Genomic DNA, 27,144 nt, shown 5'->3' on the forward strand with positions numbered 1-27,144 from the left:
CAATAGTAGCAACAACACTTATAATAAAAAATAATGCTGTATAACAGAATAAACATTAGCCATTAAACTCAGAAGACAATATGAATTTGGAGTTGGCAGTATACCTATTATTGATTGCCATGACAGAGCTCTAGGTTAAGACACATTATGCATTTGATTTTCAGATGCCATGGACAAAATGGAATGGTTGACTAGTTGACAAATTTAACAATGAAGTCTCTGCTTAACACAGTGAGACATGAACAAGCCTTTCGGCCATGCATGTTGTAGCCCTTTTACATGAGCAAGCCAGGAAGTCTTAAGATACTTAGTTTCCTTTCCTGGACAAACTGGCAAACTTCAGAACAAGCCAAGATTTAATACCACATTTGGGGGAAGGTTTAAAAATATCTCAGCTTGTTCCAAAGCTGTTAGCCATAGTTCCCTTATTTGAGCCTGATGGGAAGCTGTAGTTATGGGAAAGCTTCCTGGTTTGCATGTTCCCACTATAAATGATCGAAGGGTCTGTGCGCACACAAAACGCTAATCTGCATCTCGGTTTATTAAGCCGAGATAAGATAGCCTAAACTGTCCCAATGTTATACTACTTGATGGAACTTTGGCATAATTTTGTATGTCAGTCTTTAGTTACATCCCTATGCCATGATGCTGACAGGAAAAATAATAATTATACATCTTCTTCAAGCAACTGATAGCCTGAGCCTCGCTCCAAACCACTGTGTTGGTGTTCTTCTGACGCCTGTTGCATCATGGAGAGGGAGGGCCAAACTCCATGTGACTTTAAACATTGAGTTCTCTCCTTGAGTGCAAGTTTCCTTCCTATAAATTGCCAAGCAGGGAGCCATATTCCTTGCAAGAGTGATTTGGGGGGGGGGAGATGACTTTAATCCTTAAGTATTGTGGTAGGGTTTTGATCTAAAGTCGACCCCCTGAGCTGGCAATTTGTGAATAAAAAAAAAAGCGCACCACACAGTTAAGGTCACAAGTAGTTTGGGCCGGAGTTTAGCCTCTGTAAAAGAGATATGGATTATAGGTTTTAGGAATGATTAATTCTTAGCCCTTTAGGAGAAGATTCTTTCCCCATATATTATGGTGAGTTCTTTTTGGGGTGGATGGGGGATTTATGCATTTTCATTAGACCACAAGCTCTGAAGAAGCTGTTGAGAATTAGAGAATCCGTTCCCTTATTTTTACCTCAGTTTCTCCCCACCCCCACCCCCGAATCATTAGTCTGCCAAGGCTTACATGATTTACATATGAATGTTAAAAGTGAACTGTCCACAAAATGGCCATAGAAGCTATTAGCATGGAAAGATAATCAATGGGGGGAATTGTTCCTTACAATGCATTTTTCATGCAAAGTCACCACCAGAAAGCAATTTTACTGCCATATATGGTGTGTGTGTGTCTGTGTGAATGATTTTCACCATTACATTTATAAGAATGTAAATATAGTCCATATATATATGGAAAAAGTTCATGAACATCATCCCCCCAGTTAAACACTGTTGCCATATCCCCTTGGATTTTACAGCACGGATGAAAAGGCGATACAGTATTGTGCATTTCTAATGTGAAGGCAGTGGGTTATATACAAATACTCTGCTTTAACTTGGGTCCAGTTGCCAAAATGCCATTTGAATAAAAGCAGATTGCTTACCTGTAACCATGGGTCTTGAGAGTGGTAAACTGCGGTGGCACAACTCCTTTCTCACTGCAGATGGCGCAGTGAGCTGCTGCTGCTCTAGAGCTTCCTCATAAAACATGTTTATAAACGCTGAGGAACTAAACGGGAAGGTGGAGACCATGCCACGTGCACACTGAGGGATGGTGGCAAGTTTCCTACCAAACTGCCCAACAGGTGTTTATGTGTGACAGGGCCTCCTTAGTGGTGGCTCTCCATTTGTGGCATGTCCTCTGCAGTAAGGGGGAGGGGGTCTGTCCCACTTATTAACTTTAAGCAGAAACTTAAAATAGTGTTGGGAGCTGCCCAGAGTGGCTGGGGCAACCCAATCAGATCCTGTTGTTGTTGTTGTTGTTGTTGTTGTTGTTGTTGTTGTTGTTGTTGTTGTTGTTGTTGTTGTTGTTGTATTTTTTCTGTTTACCCAGGCAATTGATGGCTGAAAGCTACTAATCTTGGCAACCATGAAAGTACCGTATTACCCATGTGGGTAATAGCATGGTGGCTGTACTTTTAGATATTACATAATGTTACTTCAAGGGTGCTGAGAGTTGTTAAGAGACATCTATTCCCTTCGCAGAACTGCAGTTGCCACAGTTCCCTGTGAAGAAGTATTGTTAAACTACTATTGGGAATTGTCTAGGGTGGGGGGCAGGCATCTTCAAACACCTCTCAGCACCTTTGACAAACTACAGCCACCCCCCAATTCTCTGGGTGAAGTCATGACTGTTTAACATGATACACGCAGGGGTCAGCAACCTTTTTTCAGCCGTGGGCTGGTCCACCATCCCTCAGACCATGTGGTGGGCCGGACTATATTTTGAAGAAAAAAATGAACAAATTCCGATGCCCCACAAATAACCCAGGGATGCATTTTAAATAAAAGCACACATTCTACTCATGTTAAAATACCAGGCAGGCCCCGCAAATAACCCAGAGATGCATTTTAAATAAAAGGACACATTCTACTCATGTTAAAATACCAGGCAGGCCCCGCAAATAACCCAGAGATGCATTTTAAATAAAAGGACACATTCTACTCATGTAAAAACACGCTGATTCCTGGACCGTCCACAGGCCGCATTGAGAAGGCGATTGGGCCGCACCCGGCCCCTGGGCCTTAGTTTGCCTACCCCTGGCATAGTGCTTTAAATGTTCAGTATGGCTAGAGCAATAGTCGTGGATCGGTATTATATTATTGTGCATAATGTGGAGTAATAGAATATGTCCTATGATTAAAAAAAAATGAGAGTCCCACTTGTTGCTAGTCCTCTGTTTCTGATGTGCAGGCGCGAGAACTTTGGCTTATGTAGCCAAAATGGCATCACCCACAGAAAAGGCTTTTTTTGGGGGGGGGGGACATCAATATTTGCAGAAATATAAAGATGATACATAATCTAAGATGTGGGGTGTATAAGATGACCCCACAACACAGTCCACTGAAGACCAAGCAGTGAGCATGCTCTGTAACTACAGAATGCTGGCTGATTGTTCAGGAAAAAGAAATGGAAAACTTGGTGGGAGGGTATATAAAATCATGGACCCATGCTACCAGTCCATGCTCAAACAATAACTCAATGACTTCAAAAACCAATAAAGCACAATTCTGATACAGTACATTATACCTACCTACCTACATCTATATCTATCTATCTATCTATCTATCTATCTATCTATCTATCTATCTATCTATCTATCTATCTATCTATCTACTATCTATCATATCTATCATCTATCTATATATCTATCTGCTGCAGTCCATGTTTGAAATAAGCTCAAGGATGGACGATGCTTCTTTACACCTGTCCAGATTTTGCTCTTTAAAACCAGTGGCTGAACCTCCATTGGTTTGAGAGGGACTAGATCGCAGCCTGAGAATGACTCTGCTTCAGATTGTGAGCTTTTATCAGCCTAGAGAGCAAAACCCCCACAAACGGCGCCTTTAAACGTAACACACCACTGTGGTGCAGAGAGCAGCGCTTGAGTCATCAGCTTTTTCATTTCCACGGAGGTTATCTTTCCTGTTTATCTGATAGAACTATACACAAACCCCGTGTTATAGGTTAGCCATCACAATGACATAAATATACTGGTTTCCTACTATTGAACAAACTCAATACCTCTTGCTCCGAGAAAGTGAAAAGGCAGAAAATGCGGTTAGAGAACCTAATTGTGGCAATAGGTTCCTGTGTGGGAGTGCACTGCTCTCGCAGCAAGGCACAGGCACATTTGTGGCTGAAAATGCATACGTATAGGGTTCTGGCTCCTTAGTGCTTTAAGTACTCTGAATTTATGGAGTGTAGTGTGGGTGGCATCATGCCTAGTACTGTCTTTTTCACCTGCAACCTCCCATGCAGATTAGGAGGACATGCTGAAAATGCAAAGATTCCATACTGGCACCTTAGTTCTGCAGGGATCACCAACGTGGTGCCCCCAAAGCCATCCCTGGCCCCAGCAGCTCCCCCAACCATGCTGCTTCTACAGTAGCCTCTCAGCGAATAGGAGCTGCTCTTAGTCTTCTCTCATTCCTAGGGAGCAGGGGGTGTCCTCTGAGATCTCCTGGGCTCTGCGCCCGCCCAGTGTGATTCATAGCAGGCCCCTTCCTCCACTTCAAGCTTTGGGTACGGTTGATTTGACCCCCTCCCTCTTGTTCCTTCTGTAGAGCTTTATTCCCTTGTTCCTGACATAGCTCTTCACTCACCCCTTCTTCCTTGGCTAGGGGGAAAGGCCCTATGTTGTAGTTTGCCCTAGGTGCCAAAATGTATTGGGCCAGCCCCCTGATGCTTGGTTGCAGGAAGTAATATCTCTAGCGCCCATGACTATTTTTCTAGCTTACAAAAAGTTGGCAACTCCTGTACTGCGTGGCCCTGCCGTTGGTTCAGTTTCTGCAGCATGTCAGAACAGTGAGACAGTGAAGCAGAGATAGGAAGAATCAATCGTTTTAGATGTCAGAAATGATTAATGCTTTGCTCTTTAGAGGGAGATACATTCAGGATGTAAGCATTTTATTTTTTTTACTACAGTAAGCTCTGAGGGAGCTGTTGGGAGTTATGTACCCTTAGTTTCACCTTCGTTTTGAGAAATTCTTGTGCGTGTGCATGTATGTGCGAATACACGCTGTGATTAAACCTTAAGAGGGGCACCATTTTCAATGACAAATTCAATTTTCATCAGTTCCAATTCTGCATTGTTTACTGATCGACGCTTCACTAGCCCTCTGTTGAAAGACTCATTGAAAAGAAATGAGACTTCGTCATGTTTGTACCTGAGAATGTAAGAAGAACCTGCTGGATTGAGGCCGATGGCAGCCCATCCTAGCCCAGCATCCTGTTCTCATAGTGGCCAACCAGATGCGTGTGGGAAGCCTCCAAGTTGTACATGAACACAACAGCCCTCTCCCCACCTGTGATGGCCAGAAATTCAGAGGCATGCTGCCTTCCACAGCTCCCTCGCCCGCAAGCAGTACCTGTGAAGACAAACCTATCCTTGAAGTAACACACTTCAACTCAGACCTCAGCTTGAGTTCTAGCACCACCTATGGATGACATAAAGTAAATCCCAACTGCTTTTCTCCCAACGCACAAAGTAAGGCGGAATGGGATGCTTTCCCCTTCCCCAGCAATCCTCTGCAAACTTCCCTTGGAAACGAAGCTTGCTAATATCAGAAAGCAGATTGCTGGCTCAAATTCTTTCAGTAAAAGGGTGCAATGTGGGCTAATACAACATGATCCTCCAAGCCCAACACAGCAGAACTCTGGTGGGCTGCACTGCACGGCTGCGCTCAGTGGGTCACACATTGTGCAGGTGTGATCTTGTTAATTAGAACCCCCAAATGATGCACTGACTGCAGTTGCTTTAGTAAAAGTTGCAGAAATGGGAGTGATCTCTGCTTTAGGGTTTTTAAATATATTTTATCTGCCCATATAGCCAGGAACACGCACGATGAAATCTGCTCATTATTGCCAAACTGCCCTGATATATATTTGAACATGATAGCCATGTTCAATGGGACCCGGGTGGCTCTGTGGGTTAAACCACTGAGCCTAGGGCTTGCTAATCAGGTCAGTGGTTCGAATCCCTGTGACGGGGTGAGCTCCCGTTGCTCGGTCCCAGCTCCTGACAACCTAGCAGTTCGAAAGCACATCAAAATGCAAGTAGATAAATAGGAACCGCTACAGCGGGAAGGTAAACGGCGTTTCCGTGTGCTGCTCTGGTTCGCCAGAAGTGGCTTTGTCATGCTGGCCACATGACCTGGAAACTATACGCCGGCTCCCTCGGCCAATAATGCGAGATGAGCGTGCAACCCCAGAGTCGGTCACGACTGGTCAGGGGTCTCTTTACCTTTACCTTTAGCCATGTTCAAATATATAAAAGGATGTCATATAGAGGAGGGAGAAAGGTTGTTTTCTGATGCTCCAGAGAAGCGGACACGGAGCAATGGATTCAAGCTACAAGAAAGAAGATTCCACCTAAACATTAGGAAGAACTTCCTGACAGTAAGAGCTGTTCGGCAGTGGAATTTGCTGCCAGGAAGTGTGGTGGAGTCTCCTTCCTTGGAGGTCTTTAAGCAGAGGCTTGACAGGCATATGTCAAGAATGCTTTGTTGGTGTTTCCTGCTTGGCAGGGGGTTGGACTGGATGGCCCTTGTGGTCTCTTCCAACTCTATGATTCTATGCTCCACCGAGTCTGTACGGCATTGAGATATAATGTTCTCCCCCATGGCTGGTAACAGAGAGCATGCATGGCATGCCTGAAATAAGTGAGCTTATTGCACTGAAACCTGCAAATCACAAATATAGCTTGACTTGTGCGCAGAACGTAGCTGCCCCAGGTCACACTGCTGTTTGGCTGCAGGGGATGACGGCACACAATTCCGGTTTATGTTGTGGTTCAATATAGAATATCTGATATTAAAAAAAGGAGTCGACTGGCTTTTGCTTTGAACAAAATCCCCAGGTCATGTCATCTTACTGTATTTTGATTGGTCAGCTCCTATGTCTTCAACAGGACCAAGGGAGGTTTTCCTTACCACTTTCCAATCTTTTAGTGTAGTGGCAACTAAACTTTGGAACTCCCTGCCTATTGACATCAGACAGACCCCTTTGCAATACTCGGCTGATGGCTGCTTAGAGCATTTTTGTTTGGGCAGGCCTATCCAGACATGAAGAAGCTATGTGTATTTTCCACTCTTTTTAGTTACTGTCGTTTTTAACCATTTGTTGAATATTTTCAAATATTTAACTTTTAAAAAACATTATATTTTTTTGTAAACCGCTTAGGGGTTGTTGGTTTTTTAACAATCAAGTGGTATATAAATTTTGTTTATCTATTCCAGCGATGGCTGGGACCCAGACAGAAAGGTCACCCCCCCCCATCCTCTCTACTGAGTTCTATGATGGCAACACTGAGACTGACAAGGAAGCTGACAGCCGGTGCTGGATTGGCTGTAAGGAAGGTTGGCTGGATGCAGATCCAGTGCTTTTGCAGCAGTGCTCCTTTCAACCTATAGGACTAGCATCTTCTGCCTATTTCCATGCACATCACTACCATCAAAGATGCAGAAACACAGCCAGTGAAAAAAAAAGTGTCGGACCTCCCCCCTCAAACCCTGTTTTTGGAGTGAACCCTGCAGACTTGGATTACTTAGTCCTACCAAAATCTCTGCATGGAAGAAGAAGAAGAGTTTGGATTTGATATCCCGCTTTATCACTACCCGAAGGAGTCTCAAAGTGGCTAACATTCTCCTTTCCCTTCCTCCCCCACAACAAACACTCTGTGAGGTGAGTGGGGCTGAGAGACTTCAAAGAAGTGTGACTAGCCCAAGGTCACCCAGCAGCTGCATGTGGAGGAGCGGAGATGCGAACCCGGTTCCCCAGATTACGAGTCTACCGCTCTTAACCACTACACCGCACAGTGCAGTACAATTTGGCACAGGATTACAGTCCAAGGCTGCGCCATTATTTCAAAATATATTATATTTACTTTGAACATGATTGTGGAAAGCCTGGGAAATGAAAGCCAATGCGGAATTGGAAGAAAAACAACAACACACCCTTCTCTGAAATTCATTGGGTTACAAACATCGTGACTGGAGTTGGCTGTGAAGCTGGAAGGTAATTTCAGTGCAACTTCTTTTCCTATATGTCTTTTAAGGCTGTAACCTTCAAATGGGGCAAGAGGTGTAGGAGGGACAGTATTTGCTACCAAGCAGCTGTGAAATATTGTGTCGTGAACCAAATGAACAATCTAGCGCAGGAACGGGCAAGAGATGAACCGTGTGTAATGAAGACTGCAGCTCACGGGGGGGGGGCACCTGTTGGTATAATCTCATAGTTTCTCCATTCCCTGGTCTCAAAAGCATAACCACCACTAAGTCCATTAAAACACGCACGCAATACAGTGGTACCTTGGTTCTCGAACATAATCCATTCCGGAAGACTGTTGGAGTTCTGAAACGTTCGAAAACCGAGGCGCAAAGGGCTGCCAGCAAATTCAATTGAGAAAATTGAAAAACATGCAGCAGAAGCTGTTCGACTTCCGAGGTGCGGTCAGAAACGGATGCATTTACTTCTTGGTTTTTGGCATTCGGGTTCCAAAACGTTTGTCAACGGAGACGTTCCAGAACCGAGGTACCACTGTACTCTTTAAGAGGAGGGGCTCTATTTGCAGTAAGGCATGGAATGCAGGGGCAGCCAACACGGTGCCCTAAGAACGTTGTTGGACTACAACTCCCATCAGCCCCCAAGCTGGTCTGGCTGATGGTCAGGGATGATGAGAGCTATAGCTGGGAGTGAAGCAATGAACTGGCACAACACCAGGGATCGCTTCGCCTTCTGTACTCAGCAGCCTAATCTGGATCCAGGGCCTAATCTGATGTGCCAACTGAGTGCTGAGCAAATGCGTTGTTCTTGAACTAATCTGGTATGGAGTCTGCAGGATACAGCAAACTTGCACCACTTTGGATAATGGAGTAGACTTGCTTGGGCACGTCTGCGTGAGAAGGAGAGGAAAAGATGGGCGGAGGGGGCACCGAGGTAGCCACAGTGATGTTCTGGTCCTCATCGCTTACCACTGTCACCTCCCCGGCCCCTTCCTGAATCAAAGCATTGAGTCCTTCCAAGTCGGAGCAGCTAATCTCGGCACTGCTGATGAAAGCCTGCGTAGCAGAGGCCTCGTGGCTGCCTACGGGGATGTCGGGAATCAGAGACTGGCTGGGTGTGGCTCTGTCCGCTGGACTGTGGGTTGTGAGGAGCACAGCCTGTTGGCCCATCGAAATGCTTTCCGCTTGAGACCCCGGGGGCAGAGGGGGAGCGAGCAAGCTCACTTGCTGCAGGATTTGCAACTGGCCATTGCCAGACAGATCTTCTTGGTTCTGGCTTATTAAGGCTGGTGGGACAATGTTCACGGAAGCCGCTTGCACCAGACCGCCGGCTTGGGGTACCTGATGTCCGACGATGATCTTCACCTGCCCTTTGCCATAAGACGAAGCCTGCAGCGGAACCTGGAGGTGGCTGACGGTAATAGGGGTGCCGGTTGGCCTCGTGGGGTCCACCTGGAACTGCAAAACGGCCAGCTCGGTGTTCTTAGCCCCGTTGTACTCTACGTGTTGCCTCTTGTGGCTCCGCAAGGAGTCTTCCCGGACAAACGAGGCCTCGCAGAGATCGCACTTGAAAGCTTTCTTGGCCTCCAGCCTGGCCACTTGCCTGGAGCCGCCTTCCTTCGGCCGCTCTCCTTCCCCCTTCTCGGCCGCCTTCTTCTTGACCCTGACCTTGTCCCCGTGCGCCTTCTTCATGTGCGTGGTGAGGTTGCTGCGCTGCTTGGTGTCGAAGCTGCAGAACTCGCACTTGAAAGGGCGGTCCTTGAAGTGGATCCTCTCGTGCACCTTGAGGGTGGCCTTGTTGGAGCAGGAGTAGCTGCACTCCGAGCATTTCACCGGCTGCTCGGGCTGGTGGGTGCGCAGGTGGTGCCGGAGGCTGGTCTTGTTCCCGCACTGGAACTCGCACTCGAGGCACCGGTAGGCGTTCTCCATGCTGTGCTTGATGCGGATGTGCGACTTTAGGTTGCCCTTCATGGCACAGCGCACGTCGCAGTAGTCGCACTTGTAGGGCTTCTCCCCCGTGTGCACACGCATGTGCCTCTTCAAGTCCGAGTTGATTTTGAATTTGGCGCTGCAGAGGCGGCACTGGAAGGGAGCGTCTCCTGTCCGTAAGAAAAGCATTTCAAATTAGGGGCGTTTGGACCAAGAGACGCAGAACAATACGGATAAATTCCAATGGATCTGCACTGAAAGATGATGTTGATTTATTTACCACCCTTTATCGAAAGCGCAGAACACTAAAAACATATTTTACAGAGCGTAATAATAGAAATATAAAGAATAAAAACAGACAGCATAATAAAATTAATCGCAACAACAGTACCCACCTGCAAGCCATAGCTTATTTAATGGCCAAAGGCCTGGGTAAAGAGGCAAGTTTTTGCCTGGCGTCTAAAGACATGTAATGATGGTGCCAGGCGAGCCTCTCTAGGGAGAGCATTCCACAGATTGGGAGCCACCACAGAAAAGGCCCCTTCTCGTGTTGTATCCCTACAAACCTCTTGGGGAGAGGGGGACATAGAGAAGAGCCTCAGATGACAAGTGCAAGGGTTGGGTTGGTTCATATGGGGAGAGATGGTCCTTAAGGTATTGAGGCCCTGAGCTATGTATGGCTTTAGAGGTCAACATCAACACTTTGGATTGGGCCCAGAAACTACAGTGGTCCCTCGACTTACAAAGTACTTGACTTATGAAATTTCGAGTTACGAATGAAAAAAATGGCCGCACGCTTACGTTTTTCCGATATCCGAAAGGAAAACCGTTGCGGTTTAATGGGTTTTTTTTTTACTTACGAATTTTAGATGCAGTTTACTCAACTTACGAATTTTTCCGTTTCCTATGCATTCCTATGGGAAACCGCTTTTTTTTGACTTGCAAACACTTCGACCTACGAATGTGCATTCGGAACGGATTAAATTCGAAAGTCGAGGGACCACTGTAATTGGCAGCCAGTGTTGTCGGGCCAGGATTGACATTATATGCTCAAAGCGTCTTGTTCTGATGAGCAATCTGGAGCTAGCCCATGAACATGAGGAGACTTCTGCTAGATCAGACTAAAGCACCACTGCGTCTAGGATTCTCTTCTCATAGCTGCCCTCCAAAGGCACATGGAAAGCCCACAAACACCACAGAAGTCTTCAGCTAGTGACCCCCAGCAACTGGTATTCAGAGTGGCATATTGCCTCCAAAAATGGACGTAATATACAGTATGGTCATCTTGACTAGCAGCCACTGGAAGCATTATTCTCCACAAATTTGCCCGCCTCCCCTTTTAAAGCCATCCAAACTAGTTACATCAATCTACCTTACGAAAGCACCCCCCCCCCCCCAGTTTAACAAAAATAATGAAGAGTCCTTGGAGCTAATAAAATTTGCCTTGACATCTGATGAAGAGGGCTTGAGCCCACAAAATCTTTGGCCACAATGAATTTATTACGACTTTGAAGGTGCCATGACACTTTGGGCTGTGGCTAATCTTTCTCAGCATGAAATTAATGGACCCAGGTTTTCATCATGCTACCCACTGCAACACCGAGATCCCTTTCAGCTGAGACCCCATCAGTCATTTTAGTGCCCGTTCTCTCAATTTGCACCATAAAACTTCATTGCCCCCACCCCTCTTTCGCAAGAGATGGGTTTCTCTTCTTTTGAGCGGGGCAGGGCCTAATATGTCTGCAGCCACAAATGCACAAACCCAGCACTTCAACATCAAACGCAAATAAATGCATCCTTATATATACTATCTGAAGGGGGGGGGGAGACGGGCCCCCTGCATTCTGAAACCTACAGATTTCCCCCCAGCAAAAAGCACCACCATTTCCTTGCCTGCCCATTACTTTTCTCCATATCTCCCAATAGCTGTCCTCCAGTTATTTGTCTGCAGGTCTGATATGCAAGCTTTGCATATTTAATTGTTATTGTTTCCCGCCCTAAACGAAGTATCTGTTTAAAAAGGAAAGCAAGCGGAATGCATTGAAAAGGGGAATACCAATATGCTCAGGAGCAAAGACAGACCTCTGCACAACAATTTGCAGGAATTATATCCGAAAACATGCCTTAGCTTTCGTGGCGTTCCGCCTCCACAGCTGGTAGGACCTGCCTAATCAACAGAGCAATATGGCGCAAACATGCACAGTATTGATACCTTTCACAATACGAACGGCGGGGTTTTCGTTTCGCAAATAGTAGCCAATTATCGCTAATACCACATCACAAAGCAGCACTGTTGACTTATTGCTGCTCTAAGCTACTTGAACAGCGTGGAGCTCCTTTGTTAATCTGTGTATCAGGAACATGCTCAGAAGTGAGTGAATGAGCCACGGGGTGCCATTTAAGGCAGAAATAAAATGTAGGGAGGTCCTTGGTTCAGTGAACGTTGCAGCTCTTTTAAAAAATCACAACACACATGGCTTAATTTACTTTACCACTTAATATTTTATAGATCTTCATAAATGGGAGACTGTTAAAAAAAAAAAAAGTAGGCGCAAGTTGCTTACCCGGCTACATATTTCATTGATCGGGCGGAAGATATTTCAAATTGCGATGTGGCATACTGTGCTAATCCACAAGCTTGCTTAATAATTGAGACCCTGGGTGTAAAATGTTTATTATACACATTTTATTAATGAAGACACACAGCCTGCCAGTTCAATTTGTTTTACAGGCCGGCCCTTCCAGCTGCGTATACCACTGGGTAAGCTGCAAGAATCAAGTCATTGGATTTTTACCCACTTTCCTGATGAAAACTGGGTGCGGCACACGATCCGATAGTCCCCCATTTCGGGTGCCAAGCCATACTAGAGGAGATCTGCAGAAGCTAAATGTCAGCCGTACATTTAATGTTCTAATCTAGAGATTGATCTGTGTTGCCGGTTGTTTTTCCTCCTCAAAGACCCTATTGGATTTGACTTTGGCAAAGGAAGTTTAATTTATTACTATTTTCTTTTCTTTTTTTGCAGAGCTTCATTCGTAAAAGATGAAATGCCCATGCAAGAAGAGTACGGAAATTAAGAGGGGACTGAATGGCCGAGCCTAAGACCTGCAGGATCCGAGTCCAAGCAGAGATGGCAAGGATAGCTTTTACTTTGGAGATTCTAGCAGTTGTGTGAAAGGGCAGAGCATCACATTCCAAGAACCTCAACGTACCTGGGAAGTCCTCTCTAGGCACAGGTGCTGCATCAATCCTTGCACTTGATAAGCAACACAAAGTCTGTGGGTGGGCAATGCCTAGTAGAGAGGTTTAGCACCCTGGCCTTCTGACCATGCCAGGTCAACAGACCAGGGGCTCTGGCTTGCCGTTCCTCAGGCTCTAGCTCCAGGTCCTAGGAACCCTGAGTTTGAGATCCTCCACATTGAAGCAGGTCAGCCCACAGCCCTGGTTTGGCCCTGACACAGCTCTGTAGTTTTAAGTTTTTAGTCATACAGTGGTGCCTCGCTTAACGAATGCCCTGCTTAACTAAATTTCCGCTTAACGAAAGGATTTTTCAAGTGGAGGTTGCCTCGCTAGACGAATTCGTTTTATGAAAAATTCATCTAGCGAATCGCGGTTTCCCATAGGAATGCATTGAAATTCAATTAATGTGTTCCTATGGGCAAAAAAATTAAAAAAAATTCAATGCATTCCTATGGGATTCGCTAGGCGAATTTTTCGTTATAAGAAAAGACCCGTGGAACGAATTAAATTCGTCTAGCGAGGCACCACTGTAATGGGTGGAACAGCACCTGGAGAGGACATGGGCAATGTCTGGTGAAGGCCTTAAGATGTGAGATACTTGCAGGCCTTTGAACAGGCCAACTCTTGGGAGTTCCAGTGTGATCCAGGTTCTTAATAGTTTTTCCCAACGAATCCAGCACTAGACTTTTATACACACGTGAGCGTTGGGAAACATGTGCCTTATAAACCCAACTCGGCCTCCCTGTTTGGCCTGTGAGCCCATTTTGGCCAACCTGCCACAATTACTCGCTCTATGAAAATTCACTTATCCAAAAACGAGGAACCTCGCTATGCACATTGTAGATTCAGATACCCAAATAGCCAGTCCTCCATGTCCTCCTCTGTAAACCAATCAGAAGCCTTATCTTTTGGTGTTTTGCTGGTTTTGCGACAGCCATTTCGACATAAACCATGGCGGGAGGAAGTGGGGGAGACTGGACAAATAAAGAAAACATTTTCTCCTTCCTTGTTTGTCTTCCCTCATTTGGGGGTCAGATTTCCATGGTCAGGAACACATTCAAAATTTCCCCATAGGAATCAATGGAATTTGAAGAGTCGTTATGTGAACTCTCGCCTAGCAAATGATTTCCTGAGAAGTCATTGTGTTTGCATAGTGAGACGTGCCTGTATATAAATATTTGGGGCAGGAAAACACAGCTAAAAGGAGGTTTGCAAACGTCACCAATCAGCTGGCCCGCAAAACTCTGTGGGAAGCTCTCTGCTTAGGGCTTTGCAAGATCACCGGATCGTGTGAAGCCCCCTTGTCTTTTTTCCTCCCTGCAGTAATAGCAAACCTGTCCCTGTCCTTACCTGTATGAGACCTGAGATGCACCGTGAGCTGGCTGGAATTGCGGCTTGCATAAGGGCAGATCTGGCACTTGAAAGGGCGCTCGTTTGAATGGATGCGCTGGTGCTTGTTCAGGCTGCTGCTTTCGGAAGCTGCGTAGTCGCAGTGCTTGCACTTGTAGGGCTTCACTCCACTGTGGGATCGCATGTGCATTTTCAGCTTGTCTTTGCGGCTGAAGCTCTTTCCGCAAACCTCACATTTGTGGGGCTTGTCACCTAAAACAACAGCATCAACAAAAAGCCAAGGTGCAGCAGGGTTGAGATGAGTTGCAATACACAGAACAAAAGATCCTTAATGGAAGAATGTTTCCCTTTCCCTTTTCGTCATGCGCTTATTATACTTCAGAGGTTTCCTCCATGCTATTTGCCTTTTCTCTAGCAAACTGAGGATGTGCAGAGAGGCAGGCATAGCTTTGAGAATGCATCTGCTTGCAATACATTAACTTTACAGGTGGGATCTGAAACAAAACATTGCAGTGTGCAATGCTTTCCGTCAGGGCTCCAGCCACCCAATTCTATCCCCTCCCTGCACCATCTTCCACCTCAATAGTCAGTTATGCTTCCAGACCCATTGAGTATGTTTTGGTGGATCCTTTTCTTTCCATTTCAGTTTTTCTTAATGGAGAGAAGGGTCGAATCCGAGCTATGTTAAAATATGTTATTTATCCATTGAAGTCTATCAGCAAATCATGCTTCCATCCTTGGGACACTTTAAAATAGCTTCTCAGCATGAACCGAGAAGTGATCTTTCCAAACAACGGGATGCTTCATTCTACCTTTTTTCATATCTCTGTCTCCTTTCTTCCCCTTTCCAGCCTTTCCATTCCCCCTGCCATGGTTGTCAGCCCACCCCGCTCTCAACATTCTGTGTGAGTGGATATTTATGGGTTGCCCAATTCCGTCCGCCTCAAGTAGTCCCCCCCCCCCGAAGATTTTTTTAGCACCTGCAAATCTCAGGGTTACTTCAAGTCTGCAGGTACTCCTGGGGGTGGAAATGAGGGAGGGAAAAGAACAAAGATGTGTTCAAGGAAAAAATAAAAATACAAAATTGCAATGTAACATACGGTACTCCCATGCATTCTTGTATAAACTGATACAGTGTTATTATCTTAATGCGTATATAGAGGTTAATCGCCTACTACGTTCTGTATAAACTCATTCCGAATATTATCGCATCTATCCAAGCGAAGTCTGCGCCCGTAAGCAGAACGCAAATGAGCCCAGGAGACCTGTGTACATTGGCTAGGGGTGTGGGTGTTTAGAGAAATTAGGGCTAGATAAGTCAGTTTAAGGCTATACAGTCATACCTCTAGTTACGTTCGCTGCGGGTTGCGTACATCACGGGTTACGAACCTGCCGAACCCGGAAGTGCCGGAACGGGTTACTTCCGGGTTTGGTGATCCGCGCATGCGCAGACGCGCTGAATGACGTCATTCGCAGAAGTGCTGAATCGCACTGCGAGCATGTGCAGATTCGGGGCTTTAGGTTGCGTACTGCTCTGGATGCGAACAGGGCTCTGGAACAGATCCCGTTCGCATCCAGAGGTACCACTGTATAAGGCTGCTTACCAGTATGTGTTCTTAAATGCCGCTCCATGTCTTTCATACCATAGGATGTCTTGAACTGGCAGCCTGGGGAGGGAAAAAAAACGGAGAGGGCCAGCTTTTATACATTTATTCATTCATTTTTACCCTACACTTTCTCCGAGGGTCCCAGGGAAGGGCATACGATTCCCCCCTCCACACAATAACTTTAAATCTTTGAGTGGCCCAAGGTCACCCGTTGAGATAAATGACTGGGGATCTGAACCCAAGTCTCCCTGGGCCTAGCACAACACTGGTCCTCAACAGGCATACAATGATCTAGAACTAGGCCTTGGCTAGAATTCTGTTCCTTATTCCTCTCCCTGGACGCCAAACGTCTACGGATGCCAGCAGTCGACAAGTCCGCTGGGAGACACAGCCACGTTTCCCCCCGATGCTGGCGTTGCTCGCAATTGACATGGCAACAGGAAACAGGGCAGCATTTCCTTCAGGGCAACCTTTGGGTGGGCAGAGCAGAGGCAGGAGTGGGTGGAGCAACAGATGTAAATTTCCCCTTCATACAGTAGGCTAGTTTCTACACAAACTCACACACACCTTGGTGTTAGAAATTAGCCAGGCGCCAGGCGCGTTTTGCTACTGGCGAGGGTCCAACTGCGACCACATGGAAATCTCTGGATGGCAGGCTGGCGACTGACATCTCCATCTGGCTGGCCCCTCCAGGTTTAAGCAGAAGAGCTTATTTATTCCGTTTACATCCCACTTCCCCCCCCCCAAGGAGTACATGGTTCACTCCCCTCCTCAGTTAATCCCTACAATGACCCTGTGAGGTAAAATAAAAAAATTCATTCCAGTAGCACCTTAGAGACCAACTAAGTTTGTCATTGGTATGAGCTTTTGCGTGCTTGCCCACTGGCCCAAGGTCACCCAGTGAGCTTCACGACCGAGTTGGGATTTGAACCCTGATCTCCCAAGTCCTAGTCCGACACTCTAACCACTACACCACACTGGCTTCCTAAAGCACTTCTGCTATGGGGCAGCTATATAAATGAAGTAAATAAATATGGGGAAAGCAAAATGCTACTTAGGAAGGATCTGAAATATTTTCCTTGAAGCTTGAATTTCTTTTACTCTGGATTGCTTTACTTGATATTTTATTGCAGGCTTCCTCAAGCTCAGCCCTCCAGATGTTTTTGGCCTACAACTCCCATGATCCCTAGCTAGCAGGACCAGTGGTCAGGGATGGTGGGAATTGTAGTCTCAAAACATCTGGCGGGCCGAGTTTGAGGAAGCCTGTTTTATTGTGTTGTAAACTGCTTTGAGATTTTTTTCTTTAAGATATAAAGCGGTATAGAAATGAAGAAGAAGAAGAAGAAGAGGAAGAGGAGGAAGAGGAAGAGGAAGAGGAAGAGGAAGAGGAAGAAGAAGAAGAAGAAGAAGAAGAAGAAGAAGAAGAAGAAGAAAAGTTTCACAGCAAAAAAAGAAAGGAAAAAGGCACCTAGACATTCCGTTGTGGCGGCCGTAACCTAGATTTAAATTGCCATTTCGGGATTAGCTTATATATCTGAGTTTATAACACTGCTCTCCATCCTTGATCCAAAAGACAGTGGCAGAGTCAAAGAGCATTACCCCAGCCACTCGGGGCGTGAAACACAGCCAGTGAGGGTACAGTTTTGGGGCAGCTCAATGGGGCAGATAAGAGAGGCCCCCTGGCCTGGGATCCCCCTTCAATTCTACATTCAGACCCCGGATAGGCAGATAAGGTTGAAGTGCACTCAGCAAGCTTCAAAGCTTAGCAAGGATTTGATTCCACACCCTCCTGGTTCCGGTCCAATGACCCCATCGTAGGTGTTTTGCCTCAATTACCAGCACTGTCTGAGATTATAAGCACAGTGAGAAATGGACATAACTTCCAGGTAAGATTCACAAGGGAAGACAGGTTCTGAAATGGAACATTCTGATGAAGTTAACTGACCTAATTACACAAGCAAGGCTTCCCACCCACCTACCTTCCCGTGACTTTGGCCTGCGTGATCAATGGCTATATAAATTAATTAAAAAGTGCTTCCATGAATCTTCTTGAAACTTTGCGGCAATGTCACTGATTAAAATTAGTTTAAGCATTTCCAATTTATTTTTTTCTCCCCTCTGGAAGCAGCAGAGCAAAGCAGAGGATGTAAGGAACGATTCGGAAGAACAATTCACGAGTGGCAAAGACCCCTTCAGGTCCCTGAGACTGCTTGGGGTGGGGTGGGGTGGGCTGACGCAAGAAATTCCTGAAAAAAAGCAGGCTACCATTTTTACTGTGTACGCATACAGAATCCATACTGCTGGGCCTCGCTAATTGGAAAGTGCATTTTTTCTTTGCTTCCAAAGACCGTTTTTGTCAATCATATTCTTGCTACTATGCAAAGTTTTCCAAAGCAATGCCAGCTAAAGAGAGTCAGTGTAGTGTAGTGGTTAGAGCCGTGGTTCCCAATGGGGGGCACACACACCACAGGGGGGGGTATTTGATTTTTAAGGGGCGCAATTTGGAAGCTTGTTTAGATTTTAGAGATGTTTAGGTGGGGCATGGTCAAAAAAAGGTTGGGAACCACTGGGTTAGAGTGTTGGACTAGAGTTCAAATCCCTACTCAGCAATGAAGCTCCCTGGGTGAACTTGCGCCTCTCAGGCCACTCTACCTCACAGGGTTGTTGTAGGGGGCCTGGGTAGGTGTTTTTGAGTTGCTGATGCCAATTATATATATGTATATGTATATGTATATGTATATGTGTATATATATATATATATATATATATATATATATATATATATATATATATATTCTGGATCTTGTGATTTATGTGGAAATTTGGCTGTGTGCTTTTTGATGTTTCGTTTATTGTTGATGACTCGTTTTGTTATGTTTGCAGTTATGTATTTTTTTTATATGTTACAAGCCACCTTGCACATTGTTTGAACTTTGGAAAGGCAGTATACAAAGGAATGATTGAATAGGAGGGGGGAATTTTACCCACCTTATATATTGAATTTATATACCTGCCCTATAACCACAGGTCTCAGGGGGGGTTGAGCTCCTTGGAGAAAAAGATGGGCTGCAAAAACAGCAAAAAACAAAACAAAACCAAAAACCCACCCTCCCTATGAGGTTTATAGCAATTCCCACTGTTTTTTCCACCTGCGAAGAAGGAGATTTTGAACCTTCCTACCCCAAAGCAACAGAATAGAATGGTGGGATCTAAACTGCAGAAGCAGTCACTTCTATGGTCCTAAGACTGTCACACTGCCTAACCAGGGGTCAGCAAACTTTTTCAGCAGGGGGCCGGTCCACTGTCCCTCAGACTTTGTGGGGGGGGGGCGACTATATTTTGAAAAAAAATATGAACAAATTCCTATGCCCCACAAATAACCCAGAGATGCATTTTAAATAAAAGGACACATTCTACTCATGTTAAAATACCAGGCAGGCCCCACAAATAACCCAGAGATGCATTTTAAATAAAAGGACACATGAGAGTTGTTAAGAGACATCTGTTCCCTTCGCAGAACTGCAGTTGCCACAGTTCCCTGTGAAGAAGTATTGTTAAACTACTATTGGGAATTGTCTAGGGTGGGGGGCAGGCATCTTCAAACACCTCTCAGCACCTTTGACAAACTACAGCCACCCCCCAATTCTCTGGGTGAAGTCATGACTGTTTAACATGACACACGCAGGGGTCAGCAACCTTTTTCAGCCGTGGGCTGGTCCACCATCCCTCAGACCATGTGGTGGGCCGGACTATATTTTGAAGAAAAAAATGAACAAATTCTGATGCCCCACAAATAACCCAGGGATGCATTTTAAATAAAAGCACACATTCTACTCATGTTAAAATACCAGGCAGGCCCCACAAATAACCCAGAGATGCATTTTAAATAAAAGGACACATTCTACTCATGTAAAAACATGCTGATTCCCGGGCTGGATTTAGAAGGCGATTGGGCCGCATCCGGCCCCCGGGCCTTAGTTTGGGGGCCCTGGTCTAAACCAGGCATAGGAGAACTCTGCCCTCCAGATGTTTTTGGCCTACAACCCCCATGATCCCTAGCTAACAGGACCAGTGGTCAGGGATGATGGGAAATGTATTCCCAAAAACATCTGGAGGGGCCAAGTTTGCCTATGCCTGGTCTAAACACAGGCATATACTTTACCTGGATAGCAGCAATTAAGTTTCTTTTGCGCCCCTGATGTGGCGGACTTTCTGGCGCGAGGTTTCGGTGTAGTGGTGACAACGGTGGCAGGCTGAGGCTCACTGCTCTCGCCAGGTAGGTAGGTTTGGTAGCCATGCTCAAAAACAAACTCTGGCGCAGAAACTCAAAAGCAATCAGGAAAAAAAAAGACTTGTTTTAACATCAGAGCACTGCAAAACCACATAGCTTCTGCGAACCCTCAATATAAGAAGAACATAAAATTACTCCCCATCTCGAGACTATAATGCAATCTTCTTTTCTTTTTCTTAACTGCTTCCTTGTCAGTGAGAGAAATACCACAAGGTTCACAAATCAAAGCTGATCAGGAAGGAAACTTTTAAGTACGTAATGAAACTAAGCTCCCATATGCACTATCAATTTAAACAGCTGTGGCTCCCTGCACAGAATCCTTGGAGGTGTATTTTGTGAATGGCGCTGGGAGCTGTTAAGCTATCCCTCTTCCCAAATCATTTACAGGCAAGAAGAAGAAAAGAGCCAACTTTTGCAATACTTTTCTGCCTGGTCACCTGGAGGTGATTTTTATTTGCCACAGGTGGCAAAGTACAGCGGCTGCGTACAAGAAAGAACAAGGAAGTGAGCTTAGGGACCTGTCTTACACCAGCTAAGATTCTTCTCCCATCTTGCCCAGCATTTCCTGTTCTGACTGGCAGTGACTCTGCCAGGGCCAGGCAGAGGACTTTCCCATTACTTGCTATCTAAACCGTTGAACTGGAGATGCCAGGGAAGTTCTGCACAGAAGGCAAGTGCTCTACCACTAAGTTATGGCACTTTCCCCAAGTTCACAACCCACGAGTGGCATACATTGAGCCATACCAATGGCCAATCTAGGCCAATGTTCTCAGCTCTGACTGGCAGCAGCTCTCCATGATCTTAAGCAAAGACATTTCTTTTCTTTGGAGATGCCGGTGGGACAAAGCTTTAGTGCAGGGGTCAGAAAACCTTTCCAGCAACTTTTCCCGTCAGCATCATGGCATAGGAATGTAACTAAAGACTTGACATACAAAATCAGGCCAAAGTTCCATCAAGTAGTATAACATTGGAACAGTTTGGACCAGAGTTCAGCAAACTTTTTCAGCAGGGGGCCAGTCCACTGTCCCTCAGACCTTGTGGGGGGCCGGACTATATTTTGAAAAAAACAAAATAAAAAAACGAACGAATTCCTATGCCCCACAAATAACCCAGAGATGCATTTGAAATAAAAGCACACATTCTACTCATGTAAAAACACGCTGATTCCCGGATCGTCCGCGGGGTGGATTTAGAAGGCGATTGGGCCGGATCCGGCCCCCGGGCCTTAGTTTGCCTACCCATGCTTTAGTGTTTCCATTTTCCCAGGGTGCCCCTGGTGCCGAAGCATACAATGCTAGATCTTAGTTTTGCCATGAAGATGCCACTACCCAAACTTCCTGGATAAATACCTGTGATCGTTTGGGTTTCTGAAGTGATGGTCCTCGTTGTGGTTTGGGTCTGGGTCGCTGGCACGGTTTCCTCTGCTACAAACTGTACTGTGCTGGTGGTCTCCGCTGTCGTGCCGGACAGCTGGCAGCCGCTTCTCTTGTGAGCAACGAATGCATCTAGGTTATTGAACTGCTGCTTGCACAGGCCACAAATGTGAATATCTGGTGTGAGCTCCACCAGGACAGTGGTGCCTCCTGGAACTGTCAAAACACCATCAAATTGAAAAAAGCAATTAAGAATCACCACGGAAATGGCAACAGAAATTTTATGTCTTGCCAAGGTTATTGTTTGCAAGTTACTGGAAACAATGGAGAAATGGTTGAACAGGTTCACCAACATGGCAGGCATTCTGGTAGCCATTGAGCCTCTGAGGCTCCCCATGAACTGCCCACTTTTGTCATGACGTAGGGAGGGTGGTTACTGTATCCTCCCTTGGAAATCACAGAGAGTTGAAGGAGAAAGTGCTCTTTCAGCTCTATGTGCTTTTCGAGGCTGATTAATTCAACTAGCTCTGACGTTTACTCAAGATTGCGTAGAAAAGCGGAATACGTCTGCATTCACTTTCTCTATTTCTGTCTCCGGGGGGGGGGGGGAGTATATACAGCAGAGAGGGTTTGGTGTCCACAGCACTTGCTGAAAAATTCAAGTGTGCCCACTGACCTTGGTGAACCCTGCATTAGAAAAACATTACAGTGGTACCTTGGTTTGCGAACAGTCTGGTTTGCCTACGTTTTGGATTACAAACATGTCAAACCCGGAAGTGCGTGTCCCAGTTTGCAAACTTTTTTTGTATTACAACCCATTTATTTATTCATTTTGGATTACGAACAAAAAAATTTTGGAGGCCCCATTGGCGAAAGAGCACCTTGGGTTACAACCTGTTTTGGTTTACGAATGGACCTCCGGAACGGATTATGGTTGTGTAAACCAAGGTGTTGTTGTTGTTTAGTCATTTAGTCATGTCTGACTCTTCGTGACCCCATGGACCAGAGCACACCAGGCACTCCTGTCTTCCACTGCCTCCCGCAGTTTGGTCAAACTCATGTTCGTAGCTTCGAGAACACTGTCCAACCATCTCTTACTCTGTCGTCCCCTTCTCCTAGTGCCCTCAATCTTTCCCAACATCAGGGTCTTTTCCAGGGAGTCTTCTCTTCTCATGAGGTGGCCAAAGTATTGGAGCCTCAGCTTCAGGATCTGTCCTTCCAGTGAGCACTCAGGGCTGATTTCCTTCAGAATGGATAGGTTTGATCTTCTTGCAATCCATGCAACCAAGGTACCACTGTATTACTCTACAGTAGGTTATCAGCAGTACTGGCAATGTGAGCTGGCAGACCACGCACTGCACACTGCTTTAGCATCCATGCGCATTAACACTAGTCAAGATACACCTGCTCCAAGATTTAACTTCTTGAGTCCATGGGAATGGAGCTCAGCACTGAAGGATGGCAAGTCTAGCAGCCAAGACTAAAAAAATTAACATGTGGAGTGTAAGGTACCTTTATTTATCCATCACAGACCTTATTATTGCAAACTGGAGTTACAAAATAATAGCACACATGCTCATGCATGAGTTGCCAAGATGTTGGGTTTTAGATACTCTACAGATTGCTATAAGTTAAATGGCGGATGTGCAGGGAGAATGCGATGAGACGAGGCCTTTTCAGTGACTGCACCAATATTGTGAAATATCTGTGAAGTATGGATGACCCCCTCTGTTGTGGTTGAATTCCACCAGGATTTAGCATGCTAAGTTCATTTTTACCTATGATCTCTGTCATTGCTTTTAAACAGTTTTCTTTTAAATGCTGTGTTCCTACACACACCTGTTCAAAACGCATTTATTTTTATTGCTGAATTCTTTGTATTTCAACGTATTTATTCTAAATTGTTGTATGGCACTCTTGACTGATGCACCAGGAAGATGGAATAGAAACGAATTCCAGGTAGGTCAGGTTGAGATATTGTGATGGGCACAAGATTGCCTACTGAAACACCCCTACCCCAACCATTTTAACCTGCTTACGTTATGTGAAGCTTTCTCCCAGGAAATCACGCGCAGGAAGGCAGCTCGCAATGTGTCTTTATGCATATTTACTCAACGGCATGCCTAAACCAATCTGGATTTACTCCCAGGTAAGTCTGTGTAATGGATTGCAACTTTAACGTATTTAAATTCCAGGAGCACAAATAGCTCCATTGTGTGATCTCTTAAAACCTTCCCACAGAGAGAACACATTCGCTTAAGAAACTTTTAAAATCGCCTTTTCTTTCTCCGAAAATAAGACACCGTCTTATATTTATTTTTCCCTCAAAAAACCACACTATGGCTTATTTTCAGGAGATGTCTTCTTCTTTTCCTCCTCCTGCCACGGCCGGCATTGCTGCTGTGCCTATCACTGTCTTATTTTCAGGGTATGGCTTATATTCCTTGAATGCTTAAAAATCCTGCTACGGCTTATTTCATGGCTAAGTCTTATTTTCGGAGAAACAGGGCATTGCTCCAGTGCCGGACAGGCTAATGCGCCCTGAGTTCAGCCTTGAGCAAATTGCAGAATGGCTCACGTGGATAGGATGTGCATGCAGGTTATGGGGCTGGCCATAGTTTAGGGGAAGAGCATATGCACTCAGAAGGTCCCAGGTTCAATCCTGGCCATCTCCCAGTTAACAGGACCAGGTAGCCCTGGCAACTGGAAAGACTGCCTGAGCTTCTAAGAAAGTTGCTGCCACTCAGTGTAGCCAATACTGGACGATAAGGACTAATCTGGTGTGAGGCAGCCTTCTGTACATACAAAAAAATCCCCAACACATTTTGCTGGGGTGGGGTGGGGTGAGGTACAGAAAGTCCAAATGCAAGAACAAAGCCCTGGCCTAGGAAGGGCCTCTGAACTCCTTGCAAGCACAAGAGTAAAACAGCACCCCAAACCAGGTTGCATTAGAGGTTCTGGAACCAGGCCTTGATCTGCTTGCATGCAGCGCTTTTGGCGCACGCTGCAAGTTGCACGGTCAAAAAACCGGATTATGTCACCCCCTCCATCTGCTGCAATCCTGCACAGAATTAAATGGAACTAAACCCACCGAGCATACTGAAACCTGGTGGCTTTAGCACCCGAAACCCTCCCGGTTCCTTATGAAAGGCGATGCACCTTTTTAACCCTCTCCCCACCCAGCCCCCAGCTTGTCTCAATGCCACCCTGCTCTGGCCCGCCTTCCCCAACCTGCCGGCTGCTCTTCCCCACCCAGGTTCCCGGGCCCCGTGTTTTACGCTCCAGGTTCCCGGGCTGCGCGAGCGCTCGCTTCTTCCACTACTCAGGTTTCGGGGCCGGCCGGAGCGCAGGCTCCGCGCGGCTTCTACCAGCTCCGGGCCCGGGAGCGCGGATAAGCCGCGCAGCCACTTACATTGCACGGGGCTGGGGAAAGGCTGGCCGGTCGCGGCGCTCGGGTTCATCGCAGCCGTCGCGGATTCGCAGCAGCCGCGCGCCAGGCGCAGCTTTGCAAAAAGAAAAAGGGGTGGCGAGAGGAAAAGCAAACGAACAAGGAGACTTTGCAACGCAAAAGCCTTCTTCGTCCTCGCGGTCCCCCCCCCCCACCAGAAGGCGGGGACGGATGTGGAGGGACTGTGGAGCATGCTCTGTAGCAGCAGCCGAAGCCGCCGCGAGGCTCTTTGCCCACAGAAGGGAGCAAAGGGCGCTTGCAATGCATGCTTTTGTAGTAGCAATGCAACTCAGGAGTAAGCCTGATGAGTTGAGTTGGACTTGCTCCTAGGTCAGTGCGCACACAGGATTGCAACCCTGGAGAAAAGGGAGGGACGTTCTGACAGTGTAGCAAAATAGGCTGTACCGGTGGCATTTCTGGCTGGGCTGCGGCAAGGCAGCAAAATGTTTTTCTTTCTTTTCTTTGCCTCCTTTTACATCGGGACAATACTGTAGATCCGGCTCGCTGGCGGAATGGGGACATTTCACTCGATGCTCGGAATGTGCATCTATTTAAACGTCCCTGATCCGAAGCTGCTTTCTTTCCGCTTGCCCATTCATTTATGGCATTCGCGTGCCACCCAGTGAAACAAGTCCTCTGATCACTTAGAAAATATAAATTATTAAAGCACGAATACAGTACAATCAGTTAGCAGCTAAAAGAATCAATACAAAAGCTGTGCCGGCACAGAATTAGTGTAAAACCAGCATGAAATCACGGTGATACAAGGTGACTCCAGACTGTCAATACCTGCATTCTGGAACTTTAAAGTAAAGGGACCCCTGACCATTAGGTCCAGTCATGACCGACTCTGGGGTTGCGGCGCTCATCTCGCGTTATTGGTCGAGGGAGCCAGCGTACAGCTTCCAGGTCATGTGGCCAGCATGACAAAGCCGCTTCTGGCGAACCAGAGCAGCACACGGAAACACAATTTACCTTCCCGCCGGAGTGGTACCCATTTATCTACAGTACTTGCACTTTGACATGCTTTCAAGCTGCTAGGTTGGCAGGAGCAGGGACTGAGCAACGGGAGCTCACCCCGTCACAGGGATTCGAACCGCCGACCTTCTGATCAGCAAGCCCTAGACTCTGTGGTTTAACCCACAGCGCCACCTGTGTCTGGAACTTTAGGTCTGTGCATTTAAAATGGTTTAAAGTGCTCTGCCACCCTAGCAAAACAAATCCACTTTGAAATAAAAATAAGAAATCGACCTCTTTGCAGTTTGGAAAGTGACAGGGAGGCGCATTGAAACGTGTGTGATTAATTGGAAAATGTGCACACCTTGCAAGCAAATCAGGACGAATGCAAGATGAATTCTCATTGTCATATAAGCACTCCATGAAGAAAGCAACGAGTGTTCAGTACGACTATCATCATGACTATTATTAATTCTATATTATTTCTTATACGTATAGGTCATCCTTCATTGCAACTAACTCATCCCTGGTTGGTTTCCAACAATGCATAATGTTGTGTATTGAGTCAAAGGATTTTATATCTGTATTATTATTGTCTGTATTTGCATTAGGATAAAGTAACTGCCTTTTGGTTCCAGAGGGTACAGCTACTATTGGTTCATTTAAGCTGCTGTATTTGGATCCTCTGTCTTATTGGTTTCCTCCAAAAGGCAGCACTGTGATTGCTTGATATTGTTCCCTCCAAAATGTATCCCTTCCTAGCTAGTCCCCTGTCCCTATAAATGTAGCTTTCCTCTCCTCAGTCTTCAGTCTTGTTCACTTTAATAAAGAGCTGTTACTAGAGAACTGTCTCCAGCATGTTTTGTCAAGAGAGCTGAAATCACAAACCCCACGTCACAACAACTGGCGACGAAGGTGGGATCCGGAATGCTGAGGAGCGGTTAAACACAACCCTGCCTCAGAGTCCGGATTGCAGCTGAGAACAAGACTCACTGGCCAGCTGAGAAGACGACCCTGCCCGCTAGGACAATGGAGAGTCCAAGGGTATTGGAGCCCTTCCAGCCATCAGAGCCCCACACCTGGGAAGACTACGTCGAACGCTTCGAGTTCTTTGCAGTGGCTCAAGGGATCACCGATGCCAGCAAAAGAAGGGCCACATTCCTGAGC

At 46.2% G+C, this 27,144-nt stretch overlaps 1 protein-coding gene across 2 annotated transcripts; it reads right to left on the reverse strand.

The window, feature by feature from the left end:
• Positions 1-7,480: 7,480 nt before the first annotated feature.
• On the reverse strand, positions 7,481-25,177 carry ZFP64 (ZFP64 zinc finger protein). Of its 2 annotated transcripts, XM_035124175.2 has the most exons (6): positions 24,985-25,177; positions 21,549-21,788; positions 20,071-20,232; positions 15,906-15,968; positions 14,302-14,553; positions 7,481-9,880 (listed from the first exon to the last, which is right to left on the reverse strand). In XM_035124175.2, exons 1-6 carry the CDS (start codon positions 25,031-25,033, stop codon positions 8,595-8,597), a joined length of 2,052 nt encoding a protein of 683 aa, XP_034980066.1. In that variant the 5' UTR covers positions 25,034-25,177; the 3' UTR covers positions 7,481-8,594. The 2 variants fall into 2 exon arrangements, with proteins under 2 accessions (XP_034980066.1, XP_034980064.1); XM_035124173.2 differs by lacking the exon at positions 24,985-25,177 and having other exon boundaries at positions 21,549-22,102.
• Positions 25,178-27,144: the final 1,967 nt, after the last annotated feature.

This window comes from Zootoca vivipara, chromosome 7, assembly GCF_963506605.1.
Source record: "Zootoca vivipara chromosome 7, rZooViv1.1, whole genome shotgun sequence".
Classification (NCBI taxonomy): domain Eukaryota; kingdom Metazoa; phylum Chordata; class Lepidosauria; order Squamata; family Lacertidae; genus Zootoca; species Zootoca vivipara.

Excerpts from the sequence above, each read along its gene's own strand:
- ZFP64 (XM_035124173.2), bottom strand. The coding sequence starts at position 21,969 with ATGGGGAGCCTCAGAGGCTCAATGGCTACCAGAATGCCTGCCATGTTG. Across the intron at positions 20,233-21,548 it reads AGAAACCCAAACGATCACAG|TTTCTGCGCCAGAGTTTGTT; the intron begins GTATTTATCCAG and ends ATTGCTTTTGAG. Across the intron at positions 15,969-20,070 it reads ACTTAATTGCTGCTATCCAG|GCTGCCAGTTCAAGACATCC; the intron begins GTAAAGTATATG and ends TTCCCTCCCCAG.